Genomic DNA, 20016 nt, shown 5'->3' with positions numbered 1-20016 from the left:
CTACAGGAAGAAGGGGGCAGCAGCTAGAGTCGCTCCAAACAAAGGTGACTCTTGAGGCCGATAATCATCAACATAATAGTAATACTTATATTTAAAACAATCCTCCCAGGCACTGGAATGCATTAAACAATTCATTCATTTGACTTTAAAATCTACAAATCCTGACTTCCATACTTTTCTCCGACAAACGCAAAGAGAAATAGGGGGTCAGCTCAAGTTACATTGGCACATACTGATAAGAACATTGCTACGCTGTCCAGTTCAAAATTTGATGAATACTTTCATTTAACTGAGGTACACTATATATAATCAGCGTGCAGAAAAATTACATCGGTGTTTGTCATCCGTATGGAGTGTGGAGAGGTGTACAAGACAAGATCAGAAAGCACAATCATCAGGAGGCCAAAAGAACAGTGATAGGAAACTCTCATCCTTCCACTCCATACTGTATCAGGAAAAAATATCATGGGGAGGAAAATAGTCAGTAAAATACATGATGACTTGGTAAAATCCCTCCCCAGCGCCTCAAGCTTTTGAGATATGCAAGATGTGGCGCAAAGAATATCTCATGTCGACCTCATGGAATCTTGCCTTCTAAGTGGAATCCCTTCACCATCATCAAGGCCATCCTCTTCTGAATGCTTATTAAGTCTAATAGAAGAACCTTGTAAACCTGTAAATGAAGATAATATTAATATTCATGTTTTTAGACTGCAAGGCCATACACCCGGAAGTGCATAGTGAGTCCAAGAGAGGGAGATCAAAAGTCAAGTAAAATGACTACATGGGGTCGGTCACTAGAGCATACCATCAGTCATATCCTTAGTCCTGTGCAGAAGAAAAGTTCCTGAAAGTATCGTCACAAACCCACATATTTCTGTGATTACTTGTGTTGGACTTTGCCTATCCCAGTCCTGACATCAAATTTAATACTCAATCAAAGGTCAACCTTCAAAATAGCAAACAATGGACGGACAGACATTTGACACGTGAATAATATCAAAATAATATCTGAACTTTTCTGCCATAATCCTTCACATCTTGCTTTCTATTTTGTCGTAACATTAAAAGAAAGTAGACTGAACATGCAACAATACAGTGTACAAAAAATGTTTTATACTTTACATAAACTAGTTGGCTTTAGAAAACACGTATTATAAATTATGCAGCCAATCTGGATTGTGTCAAAAATTGCTTAGTCATAAAAATAAAAAGAAAGCAACAAAGTAATGTCAACCGTATCAGTCTGGCAATTACCTTAAACATGATAACACTGGCTACGATGGTTAATGTTGTGAACATAACATAATATATGGGAGATACCACTGCCGTGTTGAAAGTATCCAGTGCCTGATTAAGAAAAAAAAAATCACCACATTTAATTAACTAGCCACCCAAAAAAGATGTAGCAATGTGTAAAAGTTAACTACGATATATAAGTAGCCCGATCATGCCCAAAAAAACATCCAGGATGGGGGGGACTGTATATTGAAGTCACATTGTAATTTCAAATCCTAATTCCTACACATTTAAGTTTAAAGCTATAGAGATAATGCAGTTTTTCACATAGACCATTCAGATACCTAAACCAGCATGTATATGCATTTAAATTTAAACCATTTATTACACTTGCATCATCAGATCTTCTTCCTATTCATTATCCATCTGCAAGCCATCTGAGTCGAATATAAGGTATCAACTTCAATGCACTAATTAATTAATTCAAGAAAAATGGACCAAAAGATCGATATTCGCTTTCATAGATAATGTCGTGAAACACAGTTTTTTAAGGAAATCATTATCTTTATCATAGTAGAACTGCTACAGCAGACTGCAATATAACTTCACTACAATACGAAATGGACAACATAATCATTACTTCTCCTCTCCTGATTAATTATTTTACTAAAAAACCATATTAATGTATCGTTTGTCATAAGTTATGAATTGCCCATTTCTATTCACTTCAACAATATTTCCTATGAATTAAAGTTAGTTACCTCATATTCTCAATCATACAAAGCCACAGATTTTCAAAGCAAACAACATTATAAATTTCACTGATTTTTTACAGTTGGCATGCCACAAAGATGAAACCATGAAACATATTTTAAGGGCTTCGAACTTTCCTTCTCTTCCTTGTTGATAAACCCTTTCCTTCATTTTGTTGTCAATTATTCTATCAACATTTTGGGGATGTCATTCAAAAATAAGTCTTTTGTATTTCCCCCTGTTTACATTTTGTATACTATTTATTCATTAAACGTGGATGTGACAAATCATTTCTTCATTTTCAGATCATCGGACAAAATTCTAAATCAATTGCAGAAGTTTGCTAAAAGATCACGAGATCGTATGTGGTAGTAATATGCTTGAGCCTAGAAGACTTTTAATTAAGAGTAATAGGTGGGAGGGTGGGAGAGACTAACGGTTCAAGAAACATATCATGCATAAGCCAGATGATAAGAAAAATACTCACCGCTTGAACAATTTAATATTCTTATCAATACAATCAAGAAAAGAGTACACAAATAAATATAAACATCAAGAAACAATAAAAGCTATCATACCTTATTTAAATAATTCATTTGGGTAAGAACACAAACAGTTACAACTAGAGCGAATACCCAAGTTTGAGGATAAATTAGCTGATTCATCCCTGACAGAGTTAACTTTATGGCAATTCCAAGAGCCTTAACACTCATAACCTATTAAAGGAGAACCTGACAACATAAATACAGAAAAAGAAGGGAAAAAACAGAGAGCTAGGGGAAAACAAGGACTATTCATCAACAGCTAGATGACGAAACATACCGATAAGGAACCTACAAGGGAACAAACGCCAATATAAACCATTATGTGTGTCTGGCCGTATTGAGGAATGACATGGAAGATAAGAACAAAGGTAGCTGTTATAACCAAAGCTGCATAAAAGAGAAAAGCTGCAAAAGAAAGATTTTGTCTTTTGGTTAGTATTCCTATCACGATATGATATTTTTAGTAGAGTAACATTTCAAGGTTGAAACATGGATACCTGGATCCATAGCAAGATCCCATACTTCTGGCACTGATTCAATTTCTCTTTCTTGAGGAGCATGTAGAACAATTGTCGTAGACCCCACAACACACAAAGCGCAACCAAGAACTCCAAATATATGTAGTCTCTCCCGTAAGATAATATGGGCAAGAGCAGCACTGCAGACAACATCACAAATCAGAATTTCCCAAGAGTCAAGCGTAAATATGAATCTTAAATTTTATCATGCCTGATAATAATGCTAAGAGCACCAAGAGGAGTGACCAATATAGCTGGAGCAAATGCATATGCTGCAAAATTGGCAATCTCTCCAACAATCACTGTTGAAATAGCAAATGTTAGATTGGAAATTTTAATCCAGTTGTTAGTATCATTAGCTGTAAGCAACTCAGATCAATAAATTGTATATAGATATTTTGTTGGTATCCTTAGATTGGAATGTAGAAATATTGTGTGTACGCAAAAATGAAGTATGAAGATTAGATGGAAAAGCTGAAAAGGTGCAAGCTTTAGCGGCTTTTTTTTTTCTACAATAAATCTGGACATGTTACAGAAGTTATATAACTTAAACCTAAACTTGTGACTTTTTGCTAATAGTGAATAAACCATACAGGGATGAGAGAAAAACATACAGAAGAACACCCCTATTTGGATTTGTTAAGGTTCTGCATGGAACTAACATTAAACAAGTTTAGATAGTAACCACATTACTTTTTGTCAGTCTAGAAAATGTTGCACAAACAGTTGTTAATGGAAAAGATAGAACGGCGTACAATTTAATAACCATTCAACAATAAACAGAATCATAAGTGACTCACTTGTTATCATGCCCACCCACCAAAGTGGTTCATACAAGTACGAATAGCCTCCACTTCCTGTGAAAGATAATTATTTGGAAAGTTAATTACCATTGTGCATGATCTGATTGGGTATTTACTAGAAACACAAAAAACAACTATTTCGCGGATATAATAGTTCCTTGAAAAACAAAACCTGCCCCCCAACCCCTACCCCATCCATATATAAACCAAACTGAGCCAATCAGGTTGACAAGCATCCATTTCGTTTTAACATTATATAATTGTCTGTAGGAGAAAAATAAAAAGTCCATACTGATGAGTAGCAACAACATGAAAACAGTTTAACTTGCAGACAGATTTTTCACCATATTTTAACATTAACATCAGGATCAGGCCACAACAAACTCCATTTTCTGTGTCACAATTACGACAATACTAAAATGATTGTTTGATTTATAGCTAGACCAAAATGAATATACATGTTTCTTGAATGCAATATGGTTTTCCATCCGTCAACAATGCCTCAGGACAGTAAAATAGTCCAGTTTGTGTTGATTGTAGTTTTACACAAACAGGCTAAAAATAATCTCAACCACAAAATTAACGACAGGATCAGGCCACATCACACTCCATTTTATCCATGACAATTAAGACAACACTAATATATCGCGATCACTCATTACTCCATACCAAGGAGAACAAAAAAAATAAGTGTTAAGATCACCAAAAAGTTGCATTAAAAACAGATGAGAACACAAACTCATTTTCATAGACAACACCTAATCTACCATATGGTTCAAATCGACATCTATTCAGGTTGTAAAATGATATAATAAAATAATAAAACCTAAAAGCTTGACATTGCAATTCATCCAGTTTCAAACAGTTAAAGTAAGCCGTTAAAGAAAAAGTAGAAAACCTCAAAAGTCCAGATCTTCAGAAAACCTACTAATAATCCATTTGTAGCACGATCCAAAACTAGGAAAATGAAGTTGACAGTGGCAAGTAAACATAATTTAAAAACTAATTTGCAAAGTCAGAAGACGAAACGAAGTAGAAGTTCAAAACCAGTAAAATTAAATCGCGAAAACGATAGAAGAGCACAATTCAGCGATCGAAAGAGTGAAGTGAAAAGGAAGATTTGATGAATACCTGCCCTGATTCCACTGGCACCGGCCTTTTTCAAACCCTTCTTTTTGACGATAAAGCTAGCACCGATGAAGAAGCTGGATGAAAGAGCAAGGACTAGACCTTTAATGTTATCAGAGGACATTCCCTCGCGCCAGCTAGAAGTCGAAGATGATGAAGATGAAGAAGAAGATGATGATGATGATGAAGACGCCATCTCGCGCAAACAAAAACCCTAGCGAGATGGATCTCGCTACTTGAGAAGAAAACCAATTACCAGAGAAATTCGTATTCTAATCTACCTTGAGAGGGAATGTTTTTTCACCCCTGGTGGTTACAGCTGTCACAAAGGGTTCTTTTTCTATGGATCGGAAATGCTTCGCAATTGCAATTTCATATGCGTATTTGCATATGAAATGAAATGTGAAATACAGAAAGATAATAATTAAATAAATTTTACAGTGTGACTGAGACTACTGACGATGTGGATAGATGAGTGATACACTCCATTGTCGATTCCCTGCTAATCAACACTTGTTTGCCTAATCTCAATACCTTTCTTTTCTATCTTCTTTCTCTTCTTCTTCTTTATACGTTTTTCATTTTATTCGTCATCATACAAATACAAATACAAATTAGTCACACACAAATAATAATAATTAAAATATCATATTATTCTTTCTGTTTTTCACATGCAAATAGAGTTTGTTTTTATCGTATCTTCGTTTTAAAAAAATTTCAAAAATATTTTACTTTGAAATTATAGAGATTAAATAGAATTATCATAAATATTTGGACAAAATTTTAACAACTCTCTCGTATTGTAATAAAAAAATTAATAAATTTTATATTTTTTAAGAGAAAATAAAAGAAGATACATTTACTCACATTAAAAATAAAATATAAATTAAGAATAAAACATACAATATATACAAACTATATTAATTATCCAGACATAATTAAAAATATTGTTAAATGTTATCAACAATTCAATTCAATTTAATTTTTATTAATTTTAATTAATTTTATGTTATTAATATTTTTTATTATTATTTGTTTATTTTATTGATTAATAAAAAAGATAAAAGTAAAATAAAATAGGTGCATAGAATGCCACGACTCTATGATGCAATCTAAGGTTAAAAAAATATAATATTTTAGTATTTTTTTTAAAAAAACTGAATATTTTGAAAAGAAAAATGATTTATAAAAAAATCCTAAAAATAATGAACTTTTATTTTTTTTAAATTGTCATTTTTATTTATTTATTAAAAAACATGTTTCATTTTTTAATTAATAGTCGAGTGGATGTATTTTACTATGCCCGCCTTTATATAAATGTATAAAAAAAAATCATATAGATAATTTTTTTTTTCTGTAAAATGTACAAAATTTCTAACTGCTTTTTTGGTATTGTTTAAAAAAAATATGTGGTTTATTGAGTAAAAAAATTTAAGTGGTTTTTCAAAAGAGTTTAATGTAAATGCATCGAATATTTTATAGTTTTAATATATTATATTCACTAATGTCAATTATTTTAAACATAATTATTATATAAATTAAACATTTATTTTAATAATAAATTATTATAATTTATTCTCGACGTAAAACTATTTACATTAACGATAATATAAATTAAATCATTTTCAAAATCATTAGTCAATAATTATAGTTAGTGGTAAAATCAATTATAATGCCCGACTATTTCATAAAAATAACTATCGAATATATAACTTGATGGTGCAAATATTTCGTAGTTTTTATCTTTTATAGTACATATGATAAGCACAGAATGAATGTCAAGTTGTGGGGAGTATAAATTGAGTTAGTGGATGGTATTACTTACAACGAGGGCCACATATCTACACTTTTTTGTTTATGCAATATCTACATCATTTTCGGCAATATGTTCATAAAATTTACAAGACTCAAATCAAGTTCAATTCTTCTTCTACTATTTATTGGAAACCTCCTCCACAATATTTTTTCAAATATAACGAATATGGAGCAATTTTTCAACAATATTTTTGTGTCGGGATACACATATATGTAATATATTAACATAGTTCTTTTGTGATGGCAAAGACATATGTGTCATATAAGCCTCCAACCACTTGAGTACGAAGCTTGGGACATACTTTAAGCTCTCCAATTGATCAGAAATTTGGATCTATCAAACGTCATTATTGGATGTAATAAATTAGTTTTTTTTATATTAAGTTAGTTACAAAGTTAGTTAGACATTCTTAGTATATAAGATGTACTCTTTTTTATTCTTTAATATCATAATTCATTCTTCCTTTCTGTTACTTGTAATATGGTATCAGAAGAAAACTTCTACAACCGTTTTTCTTCTCTGTAACAATCTCCTTCTTCTTCTTCTTCTTCTTCTTCTTCTTTTTCTTCTTCCATGGCTGTAACTTCAGCTACTCTTGCTTCGTTGCAAGATACCACACATGACTATTATATTCGTCCCAATGAGAATCCCTCTCTTGTTCTCGTTTCTCCAATTCTTGAAGGTCCAAATTACCATGGCTGGGCTCGTGCAATGGCAATGTCGCTGCAGATGAAAAACAAGTTTGGTTTTGTCGATGGTTCTATTCCTTGTCCTGATGCACCTAATCAAATGATACCTGCTTGGAAGCGATGCAATAATCTGGTGCTCTCATGGATCAATCATTTCGTTTCTCATGAGATTGCTACGAGCATTCTCTGGATTGATATTGCAGCTGCGACATGGAAAGATCTTAAAGATCGTTTCTCTCAAGGTGATTCTGTTCGTATTTCACAATTGCATCAGGATCTTTATTCCATGCATCAATCTGATCTAACTGTTACTGCTTATTACACTAAAATGAAGATTCTCTGGGATGAGCTTTGTAACTATCGTCCTATTCCTGAGTGTCAATCTGTTACTTTGTGTTGCTGTGATGTTTCCAAAACACTGAAAAAGTATCGAGACAATGATTGTGTGTTATGTTTCTTAAGAGGTTTGAATGATAACTACTCTGCTGTAAGATCTCAGATTCTCCTCATGGATCATTTGCCTTCTTTGACCAAGATTTTTTCAATGATAATCCAACAAGAGCGGCAATTGCAGACGAGTATTCTTCCTGGATCTTCAGTTATGGCTGCCCAGGTTCCACAACAAGCTTCTTATCAGAATAAACCTTCTTATTCTTCTTCAAATTCTGGCAAAGGAAAAGCATCATATCAAGGCAATCAGCCTAGACACTCAGGAGGAAATGTTGGTGTGAATAGGCAATGTACTCATTGTGGTAGGACCAATCATACAATAGACACATGTTTTCTGATTCATGGATTACCTCCTGGATTCAAGTCCAAAAAGGTTCACAATATTACCACATATTTGACTTCTTCTTGTGATTCTTCAGTTCTTGGCCTTTCTCAGGAACAAATTCAGAGTTTACTAGCTCTTCTTCCTCAGACCAATCTTGTGAGCTCTCAATGTGTCCACTTCTGCTCAGACTCGTGGTAATACCTACTCTAAATGGATCATAGACTCAGGTACCACAGATCATATAGCTTGTTCTTTATCCTATTTTACATCTTATCATAGAATAAATCCAATCTCAGTGTCTCATCCTAATAATGATTCTTCATTAGTTCATTTTTCTGGAACTATTTTGCTTACTCCAAAAATTACATTACACAAATGTTCTTTTTGTTCCCAATTTTTCAGTTAATTTGATATCAGTCACCAAATTAACAAATTATATGTCTTATAAACTTGAATTTTCTGAGTCTTCTTGTGTCATACAGGACAAGTCATCATTGAAGATGATTGGGAAAGCTGAACAAAGGAGTGGCTTGTATGTCATGATAGTGCCTACACCTACTTCCTTTGGACCCTTATCTGCTATACACAATGTTAATTATGTAACTTTCTCTACAATAAAGCCTAGTTTTGTTGATCTATGGCATTTAAGACTAGGTCATCCTTCTTTTCCTTGTTATACCAAATTCCAAAGCATGTATGGTAATATCTCAGATATCAAATATACACATTGTGATACTTGTCATTTTTCTAAACAAAGAAGATTGCCTTTTCAATTGAGTAATACTGTTTCACAAGCTTCTTTTGATCTTATTCATGTGGATATTTGGGGTCCATATGGCATTTCTTCTGTTAATGGCTTTAAGTATTTTTTAACTATAGTAGATGATATGTCACGATACACATGGATAAAATTGATGACCACTAAGTCAGAAATAAGGGCACATCTTATTGATTTTGTATCTTACATAAAGACTCAATTTGGCAAAGTTGTGAAAGTGGTTAGATCAGACAATGGCCCTGAATTCGCTATGACAGAATATTATAGCCAAAAAGGGATACAACATCAACTATCATGTGTTGAAACACCCCCAACAAAATGGAGTGGTTGAGAGAAAACATCAACACATTCTAAATGTTGCTCGTGCCGTAATGTTTCAATCTCATTTACCTATAGTTTTCTGGTCTTATGCTGTTAGCTATGTTGTGCATCTCATTAACATTTTACCCTCCAAAGGATTAGCATATCTTTCTCCATATCAACATTTGCATAATACTAAACCTGACATATCTTGTTTGAGAGTGTTTGGTTCTCTTTGCTATACTTCCACCATTCAGGCTCATAGAACTAAGTTTCAACCTAGAGCAAGAAAATATGTCTTACTTGGTGTCAAAGAAGGGGTAAAAGGGCATCTTCTGCTTGATATCACTACTAGGGAAATTTTTCTATCAAGGCATGTAGTATTCTATGAAACTATATTTCCTTTCCTTACTAGTGCCACTGATTCTGAACATCAAATCTTTGATCCTGTGGCCAAAATAACAGAATCTGGGACACCATTTTTTTCTGATATCACTGATCAACCTCACATTCTTATTCTACCAGCTCCTATTCCTCAAACTCCACCTCAACCTATTGATGTCCCTTTTCCTGCACCTTTACCTCCACCACATACTATTACTCCACCTTCATCTCTAAATCCCCAAAGAAAATCTAACAGACCTAGTAAACAACCTTCTTATCTACAAGACTATCATTGCAACATGCTATCTGCTTCTTCAGCCTCTCATTCTTCTACAGGTATCATATATCCTCTTTCTAACTACCTTTCATATGATACCTTGTCAACTTCTCATAAGTCCTATGTTTGTCGTATTTCCCAAAATACTGAACCTAAAACTTATAACCAAGCCATCAAACATGATTGTTGGAGAAAGGCTATGGATCAAGAAATTGCAGCTCTAGAAAGTACAAAAACATGGGTTTTGACTGATTTACCTCCTGGTAAGCAACCTATAGGATGCAAATGGGTCTATAAAATAAAGAGGTTGGCTGATGGCAGTATTGAACGATACAAAGCAAGATTGATAGCTAAAGGTTATACACAACAACAGGGGCTGGATTATTTTGAAACTTTTTCCCCTGTTGTGAAGCTCACAACAGTAAGGCTGGTTCTTGCTCTGGCAGCTTCAAAGCATTGGTATTTACATCAATGAGATGTAAATAATGCTTTCTTACATGGAGACTTGGATGAGGAGGTCTATATGTCTTTGTCTCTTGGATATCAGACAGCAAAATCAGGACAGGTTTGCAAACTTGTTAAGTCTTTATATGGTCTTAAATAAGCAAGCAGGCAATGGAATCATAAGTTGACAACTACTCTATTGTCAATGAATTACATACAATCAAAATCTGATTACTCTCTTTTTGTCAAAAGCAATTCTGATCATATCACTGTCCTACTTGTTTATGTGGATGACATAGTTTTGGCTGGAAATGACATTACAAAGATCAATACTGTAAAAGCTCTATTAGATGAAAAATTCAAAATCAAGGATCTAGGACATCTCAAATATTTCCTAGGCTTAGAAGTGGCAAGATCTCACCAGGGAATTATTTTGTCACAACGAAAGTATGCTCTAGAATTGTTAGAAGATGCATGATTATTAGCTTGTCAACCTGTTTCTACACCTATGCAGCCAGGAACCAAGTTCTCTCTATCAAAAGGAACACCTTACGCTGATAGTCATGCTTATCGAAGATTACTTGGTCGACTGCTTTATCTTACTAACACTAGACCAGATTTGTGTTGTGCTGTTAGCACACTTAGTTAGTTTCTTTCTAATCCTATGGAAGATCATTATGCTGCAGCAATAAGAGTGTTGAGATACATCAAAAATAATCCAGGACAGGGTCTATTTTTCTCTTCCACCACAGAACCTTCTCTCAAAGCTTTTAGTGACTCACATTGGGCAGCCTGTCCTGACACCAGAAGATCCATGGTTTTAATGTTTTATATGGATCTTCATTAATCAGCTGGAAATCAAAGAAGCAGGAAACCATATCCAGATCCTCTAATGAGGCTGAATATAGAGCATTAGCCTCCACAGCTTGTGAAATCCAGTGGCTGCTCTATTTACTTCATGATCTTAGACAACCTATGCAACAACCAGTTCCTCTATATTGTGACAATCGTTCTGCCATACAAATTGTTCAAAATCCAGCTATGCATGAGAGAACCAAGCATATTGAAATCGATTGTCATCTCATAAGGGATAAAGTCCAAGCTAACATCATCAAACTTCTATCAATTCTCACTTTGGCCCAATTGGCAGATCTTCACACCAAACCATTGCATCCAGCTCATTTTCAGTCTCTTTTGTCCAAGCTGAGCATTAAGAATATATATGTTGCAGCTTGAGGGGGATATTGGATGTAATAAATTAGTTTTTTTTATATTAAGTTAGTTACAAAGTTAGTTAGACATTCTTAGTATATAAGATGTACTCTTTTCTATTCTTTGATATAATAATTCATTCTTCATTTCTTCCTTTCTCTTACTTGTAATAGTCATCTTTTAATTATATTGTAAACAAGTTGTTCATGATGTAAATTTTGTAAAATCCAACATATCGGAATATAGCTCTATCGTAGATAACTGTAAAGCTATTTTATCCACGCACAACAATTTATAGGTTGTGCTTACTAAGCAACAAGCTAATGATAGTGCTCGCGTTTTGGCAAAGGCGTCTATGTCTTGTGTTTCTCTTAATGTTTTTCATTCTCCTCTTAATTATATTCAGAATTTGCAGTGCAATAATATTAGTTAACTTGGTTTTAGTGTATTGCGTTAATCAAGTCTCTTACTATGAACCACATTTAACAATCATTAGATTGATTGAGTTCACAATATTTGTTGTGCACCACATCCTATTAAGTTTGATTTCTTTATTCTCTTTCATCGTCTCTTGCTCTCGCCCTTCACTCACAAAATCATTTACTAAAAACGAATCTTTGATGTTACCATAAAATAAAATAAATCTTTTATGTTTATCTACTAATAAATGTGGAAATGTGCAATTTTGTTGTTGTTCCTGTGAATGAAGATAGAGCAACAGTTAAGATCTATAACTTACAGTAGCGGATAGATAAGACTTATTCTAATCTTTTATATCAAAATATTATACAGTTTAAATATGAACTATATTTATCAACCACTTCCAATATTTTGTAAGATCCATTTGCCTATATAGAATATAAATGGGGATCAATTTTAAGATTATAGATCTGGTGAAGATATCTTGCGGATCATTAAATTTGGTTGATGGTGGTTGTTGTTTTTAATGAATATAAGGGTTGTTGTTTTTAATGAATATAAGAGTTGCTGTTGTTCAAATAAGTATCGAGAAGTTTGAAAATGTGGGATTTTTAAAGGTGTCATGAACACTAATGTTAGTGTTAGTAGTGATGACGATGGTAGCGAGGAATATACGGTGAGACTCCAAACAAGGAGAGAGACAACCAAGAAGAAATAAATGAGATTCAATTTGGTGAATTAACTTATTCTAATGATTGTTAAATGTAATTCATGAGTGAGAGACTTAACTATTATCTCGCCTTATGAAATAATCATCCGTGAATAAAATAACTTTAAAAAAATTATTTTTATCAAAAACTTTGAAACACATGAAGTATGTGGTATCCATTTGCCGATGCCAAAAAATAAAAATAAACTTATTCCAACAATTTTTGTTTCTACTCCATATTTAATACTCTACACTTTCTATCGAATCTATATTGTTGTCATGCTTCTTTTGTTTTGGTAAAATTACATTGACCTCTGTTGAGATTTCATTGAATGACATGGACATTAAGTCTGTCCTTAATTAACTTTTCAACTTACATATACACCATTGCATATTGAACTTGACATTTAAGAGGTTACTAGCATTTGACCTACTAAATGAGGTTGCTCTTCATTGTCCACGGAACGCATAAACAAATATTCATTTATCGATTTTTCCTACAGTTTCCTTTTCTTTCTTCCATGGGTGTTGTATAGGTTCCTTTATCCCATCTTTATTTATTCTGTTCTGGAATTCTTTATTTCAAATCTCCAATTAAGTTGAAAATTTACCGTGGAATAACGGGAAAATGTGGTTTAGCTTGCATATATATAAGTGTGTTGTTGTGTATTTTGGATAATAGAAATTGAGAATAAATATTTAGTTACTATGTTGTTGCACATGGAGATTGATATCCGAAATCACCATAGTACTTTTATAAATTGATATTTTAATGTGAACCTGATCAACTTTCTCAATATAAATCTATGTTCATAATTTTAAACAACAATATACAGTCTAATTAGTAACAAGATACTAAGTATGCTTTATTGCATATCTAAAATGTGATATTTTGAAAAAGATAAAAAAATAATATTTATTTTAAGTAGTGACATATCTGCCATGCGACATTTTGAAGATAAAAAACAAAAAAAATATTATAGATAAAAAAAATTCACTATCCAACTCGTAACCGACAAGAGTAGTCTTAGATAAATTTATTAGTTTGTTATTGTCTAAACTAACTATTATAATTGGAGCTAAAAATTTGTTGTCCAAACCCTATATTTTCCTAGCGTGTTTTTTTCCTAGCAAAAATGGCTCTAGTTGATTGTTATGGTACCCTAATTAGAACTTTGTTACTAGAGTTAACTCAAGGATACAGTGTATTGGACTAATGTCATGTCACTAGCCACGACGAGTGAATATGCGTTTTAAAGTCGAGAGCACATCTCTTCTTAAAATAAAACGAGAGCATATGTCTAATTGAATTTGATTAAAAAATTGATAAAATAAATAATTAATGTTATAATTATCTATAATTAATTATATAATACACATTATAATCACCAATTAATTTAATTATTAATATGATATTATTCCCTTTAATTTTTTAAATGAGCTAATTTTTTAGAAGAAATAAGCCTTCTCAAATTATTAGGTCTGGAGTGCTATGTGCAAATCTAATTATTTTATAGTTTTCTTTTGAAAAGGAATAAAATATAAATAATTTCCCCAATTATCCCATGTCATTTTATTACACTCGTTGGTTCTACTAGTCGACTAAAATCAGAGTCGGATATATAGATTGTAGAGTGAAGAAGTAGTATTGTTCACAAAAACGGCGAAGAAAATCAATCGGCGGTGGCAATGTTGACGACGATGAGCCAAATTCGTTTCCCTCTTTATTGCTGCTACGCCTCCTCCTCCTCCTCCGCCTCACTTTCCGAGACTAAAGTCCTTAACGGTAATCCCGGCGGCACACTCTCTGCCAGACAAGAGATCCGTCTCGGTTTGCCGAGTAAAGGTCGAATGTCTTCTGACACACTCGAACTTCTCAAGGTCCAATATCTTTCCCACTCTTATCACCTTTTTAATTTCGGTTTTCGGTTTCTGCATCTGCAATTACTTACGCCCTTTATTATCTTCGTTTTTCACATTCACAATTATTATTATTTCATTTCTTCTTACTAATTCTAACTTGGATTAATCCTTTTGCACGTGAAGAATTGTCAATTGTCAGTGAAGCAGGTCAATCCTCGACAGTATGTTGCTCAAATCCCTCAGGTCAACCGCCTTCTCACCCTATCTCTTCATTTTCTAACATTTTATTTTTGGACTCACTTATCATATCAACAATTGATTTGTTCATCAAAGATTGATATTAATGACTTTATATTTTATAGTGAATTACTCATTTTAGCGGTGCAAACGCTATTTACAAATATGTTGTTTATCTTGTGTAGACGATACCGTAGCACAGACTCTGACACGGCGGCAACACACATGACTACTTTCAATTAGTTTATTTTCTCAAATTATTATTGCAGTTGTGTTGGGTGTCCATGTCTATTTCAGTGTTTCATTGATAGATGAACTTGTCTAATTATTTATCCTTGCACTTTCAAAATGACCACGGATGATTTTTCTTAACTTGCAGATTTCCAACTTGGAAGTCTGGTTCCAGAGGCCGAAAGACATTGTAAGAAAATTGTTATCCGGAGATCTTGATCTTGGTATCGTCGGACTCGATACACTCACTGAATTTGGCCAGGTGAGCATGTCTACAAAATTGGTTTATGATTTTTTTGGGGAATTTATAAGAATTTATTTAATTTTACTATGCAAGTAAGCAGAATATGTAATTAAGGACACTGGTATTTCACCTTCCAAGCTCCAACAACCAAGTGCCAATGATTATATTTACTGCAGTATATGGGCCTCATCGAGAATATCTCTGCACCTGTTAAAATCTCACACGATCTTGTGCACATTAGCCCTAATTGAGAGTTCAACCTGTGTGTTTCTTTGTTGTATGTAGTCTATCTAAGTTACATATACAATTTTCCTGCTTGAAACTTTGTTTTTCCCCTTAGCTTAACAGAAGCTGCAGATCACTGCTCCAGGATATCCACAAGAATCAATTTTATTTTTTAATCTTATATCAATTATCCGTTGTCAGGGTAGTGATGATCTCATTATTGTCCATGAGGCTCTAGATTATGGGGATTGCCGTCTATCGATTGCGGTGAGTTAAAATTAATGCCTGTGAAACTGCTAGATCCTACTCCTATCATTATCATTATTTTGTGCAATTAACTTTCTTAGATAACTTCTGTTGTTCCAGATTCCCCAGTATGGAATATTTGAAAATATAAATTCACTAGAGGAGCTAGCCAAAATGCCTCAATGGACAGAAGAAAAGCCTCTGCGTGTTGCAACTGGATTCACTTATGTATGTGATTTTCTAATTTTTATCTGAGGTACAATTTCTGCTATTTTCCTTTTTAAAAGAGAAAAGCTGATCTGAATTTTGTTCTTACTGTTCAGCTGGGTCCTAAATTTATGAAAGATAATGGCATTAAGCACGTGGCATTTTCGACTGCTGACGGAGCCCTGGAGGCAGCTCCTGCGGTAAGAGATGTGTTTGTTTTATTAGAAGTTGTTTCTTTATGTATTCTGATTATAAAGCATATAATTGACTGTTCTGTGTTTTGATATAACTTATTTCTAAAAATAGTGGGGTTTGGAACTCTGTAGTCAGTAGCGGCCGTCGTGGAGGCCTTGCACTATGCAATGTGGAGCTGTGTTGCGTTTTAGGGTTGCGCAATCACGGAGATTTCGCAAACGAGAAAAGTGAGAAGAAGCCGCTATAGTGATTTAACTGCAAAATGTCAAAGTGCCGTCATTTTTTTAACAATTTAGGGTTTTTTCATTAGTATTTGTTTTTAAGTTTTACTGGTAATTTTTAAGTGTCATCATCGTGACCTTTCTTCCCATGAGTGAGTGCTCTGTTTTTTTTTGAAAGAGGATTCTTCACGATCACGAGAAACTTGTTCTCTTCTCTTCAACCCTTCTAATGTTCTCTGCGCCGATTTCCCTCTTCACGAAGCCAAACTTCCCCTCTTCTCTGCAACCATTCTTTTCCTCCCGGTTCCTTTCTTCTCTGCGCCAACTTGTTATCTGTTGTGCTCTGTTTTTATGTTTCTGCTCTTCTATTTCTGCACCAACAGTCCCTGTTATTTTGAGCCTTACAAGCTATTTGTTATTTTGCTTTATATATTATGTTTGAATATTAGATGTGTTATTTTGAGTCTTGGAGGCTGGAACTTTTTTGTTATTTTGCTTAATATTATGTTTGAGAATTAGTAGCAATGATCTTTGATGGTTAGTTATGAATATGTATTTCATTTTGTGCATTATTCTATTTTAAGCCATTATATGTGTATGGTATAAAGTGCTTGAATTGTTTCCCTTGAATTTGACGTAGCAGCCATACCGCTACCCGCTACACCACTATAGCGTTTTGGAGGTCGGCCGCTACGCTACGCTATCTGCTACTGACTACATAGGTTTGGAAGGAGTTTGACAGCTATAGTTGTAGCTAAATTGTCTTTGTTGTATAGCTTAATACACTATTCATGGTTAAATATTTTCTGTGATCCCAAAAATCAAGAATAACTACCCTGTTAGTGCCTGACGGTTGAAACATGTTATGCTTCATATTTCAATGGATTTAAAAACTGTAATACTGAAGATGCATGCTATAATAAGCTTTATGTGTTTTTGTTGCTTCCCATCTATATTTCTCATTGGAAAGACATACATATTGTTTGTAGCATTGTTTAAGTATTGAAAAATTTGAAAAATTGAAAAATTTGTAAAGACCCCATCAAATTGAAAAATTGAAAAATTTGATCTAATTAACAATTTCCTGTACGTACTTGTAGACTTGCATCGAGCTCTTTTTTCAGTTTTATGCCAGAGGCCTGTTGCCATTGAACTATGCTCTTAGTGACAACTGATATCAATATACTGTGAATTTCAATGAGAATTTTAGTCGATTCGTGATGCAAATGATGAGGTTTTTTGTAGAAAGGATACCCTCTATCCATATGAAATCTTTCCCTGTTATATTTTTTCTCGGTTTATTTTGGTCTTTGCCCCTGAAAAGAAGTAATCAGTTGCTGACATGACCATCTCCATATCATTATTGCCGCCGCCATATGCTTGACCTGATCTTTTGATTCATCTAGATAATTGTTTGTCTTTGCTCTATTTAGATGGGGATTGCTGATGCTATCTTGGACCTTGTAAGTAGTGGAACTACCTTGAAAGAAAATAACTTGAAGGAAATTGAAGGTGGAATTGTTTTGGAAAGCCAGGTTAGCAATTATTAAATTTTGCGACCTTAACTAACATGATCTGTTGGTTATTTATATTAGGCACGAAGAAACTGCAGCTTCATATGTCTTGTTAGATTTTGATTCACTCTGACAATTGAACTTTCTTCAGGCTGCTCTTGTTGCAAGCAGGAAATCAATGATTGAAAGAAAAGGAGTACTTGAAACAACTCATGAGATGCTTGAAAGATTGGAGGCACATTTGAGGGCTAGTGGGCAGTTCACGGTGCATATATTGAATATATAGTTCCCCATCTCCCCAAACTCCAGTTTCTTCCATTGTTTTTGTTCAATTTTCTAATGCAGGATTCGGCAGGTTACTGCAAACATGAGAGGAAGCAGTGCAGAGGAAGTGGCTGAGAGAGTACTGAGCCAACCATCATTAGCTGGGTTGCAGGTTTGATATGAAATGAAACTTTTTCCCCCACCCTAATTCATTTTAGGGGAGGATCTTCGCCCTTTTGGTATTTGCTCTCTGTAATAGTAAAATTTGATCTATACTATGCATTGTAACAATGCGTAGTATAATCTTTCTTTTACAACTAATTTTAAGAGGCACTCTTGATTGTCTATTTTCAGGGACCCACTGTTAGTCCTGTTTTCTGCAAGCGTGATGGAAAGGTATCGGCAGACTACTATGCCATTGTCATATGCGTGCCCAAGAAGGCATTGTACAAGTCTATACAGCAACTGAGAGCGGTGAGTTTTTGAACTAATGACAAAGTAGTAGTCGAGTTTGGATTTTCTATTAAACAGGGGAAGATTGTTGTGAGCTTCTAGGACCAACTTATTAGAAAATTAAGGTTACAAGGGTGTTTGAACGAGAAGAATGCATGGAAGCCAGTTGGACTGCTCTCAAAACTTCTGCTTGTCCAAGGGACATTTTAGCGAAACATACACTGCCTGCTAATTGAACTGCACATTAAAAAACTATATTTCTTTCTTATTTATCATGATTCTCATGCCAATTTCCTGTTGACTACATTCATATAATGCAGGTTGGAGGCAGCGGAGTTCTCATATCACCCTTGACCTATATTTTTGACGAGGAAACTCCCAGATGGCGTCAGCTCCTTTCTAAACTTGGGCTGTAGTCATATGTGTCCCATTTATGGAGTTGTTTGTTTTCCCCCCACCCCCTAAAGATACTATCAGTGCAGAAGAATTGTAGAAAACTGAAATGAAATTGCATTTCTTGCTCGATAACATAGAAGTTCCAACTTCTGCATCAGTTTGTACGTTGAAATTTTTGTAGCAAGCATGTAGTTTGTTCAATTAGTTATCTCTGTAAGACTTGGTTAGATACTCGTGGAAGTTGAAATTCGGTGTTGTAATTTTTAACTTTTAAGTTGATTTTATTTGTTACCACCTGCCTCAATGAGCTAGCCATCTTTCAAATTAAGTTTGATGCTTGTGAATTAGAAACTTGTGGGAAGGCCCATAATTAATTAAGAATACAAATGAAAGAAATTTTTTTGGAGAAAATGAAAGGAATTTTTGTTTTACATTTTCTTCTCATTACTTTTCTCTCCCGTCAAAATATATATTAAGTCGTAAAAATAATTTTTTTATTGTGAACATTATGATATTTTTTAGATTAGAGTCCATTAATATCTTATTTATTTTTACTTTTGTATTTTATGAAAAATGAAAAATAATGTGTTTCTATTTCGAATTTCTTACCATGACCAAAACACCTTTTAAAGACTGAAGATAAATTAATTTTGTTGAATATAGGAACTAAAAAAACGTTAAATAAGGACCAATTTTTTAAAATGTCATGCTTTCTTCAATAAATTAAAATAAATTTAAGTCAATTTTTTCCCCTCTTAATGCAATAGAGTAAGTTTATTTATTTGTACTGTGTAGTTAAATCATGTTAGCTATGAACATTTACACTTTACAAAAAAAAAAAAGCTATAACCATTTACATAAATAATTAAACTCCAATGTTTGTTCATCCATACTACCCTTTTAGATTAAACAAAATGTAATAATCGATAA

At 33.6% G+C, this 20016-nt stretch overlaps 3 protein-coding genes across 4 annotated transcripts; 2 read left to right on the top strand and 1 right to left on the bottom strand.

Moving 5' to 3' along the window:
- Window positions 1–118: 118 nt before the first annotated feature.
- On the bottom strand, window positions 119–5565 carry LOC101505803 (probable magnesium transporter NIPA4). Of its 2 annotated transcripts, XM_004485407.4 has the most exons (9): window positions 4990–5565; window positions 3856–3912; window positions 3267–3357; window positions 3035–3195; window positions 2815–2942; window positions 2571–2708; window positions 1258–1350; window positions 809–914; window positions 119–673 (listed from the first exon to the last, which is right to left on the bottom strand). In XM_004485407.4, exons 1-9 carry the CDS (start codon window positions 5180–5182, stop codon window positions 567–569), a joined length of 1074 nt encoding a protein of 357 aa, XP_004485464.1. In that variant the 5' UTR covers window positions 5183–5565; the 3' UTR covers window positions 119–566. The 2 variants fall into 2 exon arrangements, with proteins under 2 accessions (XP_004485464.1, XP_073226425.1); XM_073370324.1 differs by lacking the exon at window positions 2571–2708 and having other exon boundaries at window positions 4990–5325.
- Window positions 5566–6842: 1277 nt separating this feature from the next.
- LOC105851139 (uncharacterized) lies at window positions 6843–9039 on the top strand. Its single transcript, XM_012712806.3, has 2 exons — window positions 6843–8493; window positions 8749–9039. The coding sequence occupies exon 1, from the start codon at window positions 7376–7378 to the stop codon at window positions 8462–8464; it is 1089 nt and encodes a 362-aa protein (XP_012568260.1). The 5' UTR covers window positions 6843–7375; the 3' UTR covers window positions 8465–8493; window positions 8749–9039.
- Window positions 9040–14366: 5327 nt separating this feature from the next.
- Window positions 14367–19377, top strand: LOC101505466 (ATP phosphoribosyltransferase 2, chloroplastic-like). Its single transcript, XM_004485406.4, has 11 exons — window positions 14367–14671; window positions 14837–14896; window positions 15270–15383; window positions 15792–15857; window positions 15957–16064; window positions 16160–16243; window positions 17893–17994; window positions 18125–18238; window positions 18329–18409; window positions 18592–18711; window positions 19011–19377. The coding sequence occupies exons 1-11, from the start codon at window positions 14480–14482 to the stop codon at window positions 19104–19106; spliced, it is 1137 nt and encodes a 378-aa protein (XP_004485463.1). The 5' UTR covers window positions 14367–14479; the 3' UTR covers window positions 19107–19377.
- The last annotated feature ends 639 nt before the right edge of the window (window positions 19378–20016 follow it).

The sequence above is a fragment of the Cicer arietinum genome, chromosome 1 (assembly GCF_000331145.2).
Source record: "Cicer arietinum cultivar CDC Frontier isolate Library 1 chromosome 1, Cicar.CDCFrontier_v2.0, whole genome shotgun sequence".
NCBI classification, from domain to species: Eukaryota; Viridiplantae; Streptophyta; class Magnoliopsida; order Fabales; family Fabaceae; genus Cicer; species Cicer arietinum.
This window is presented reverse-complemented; position numbering and strand designations above follow the sequence as displayed.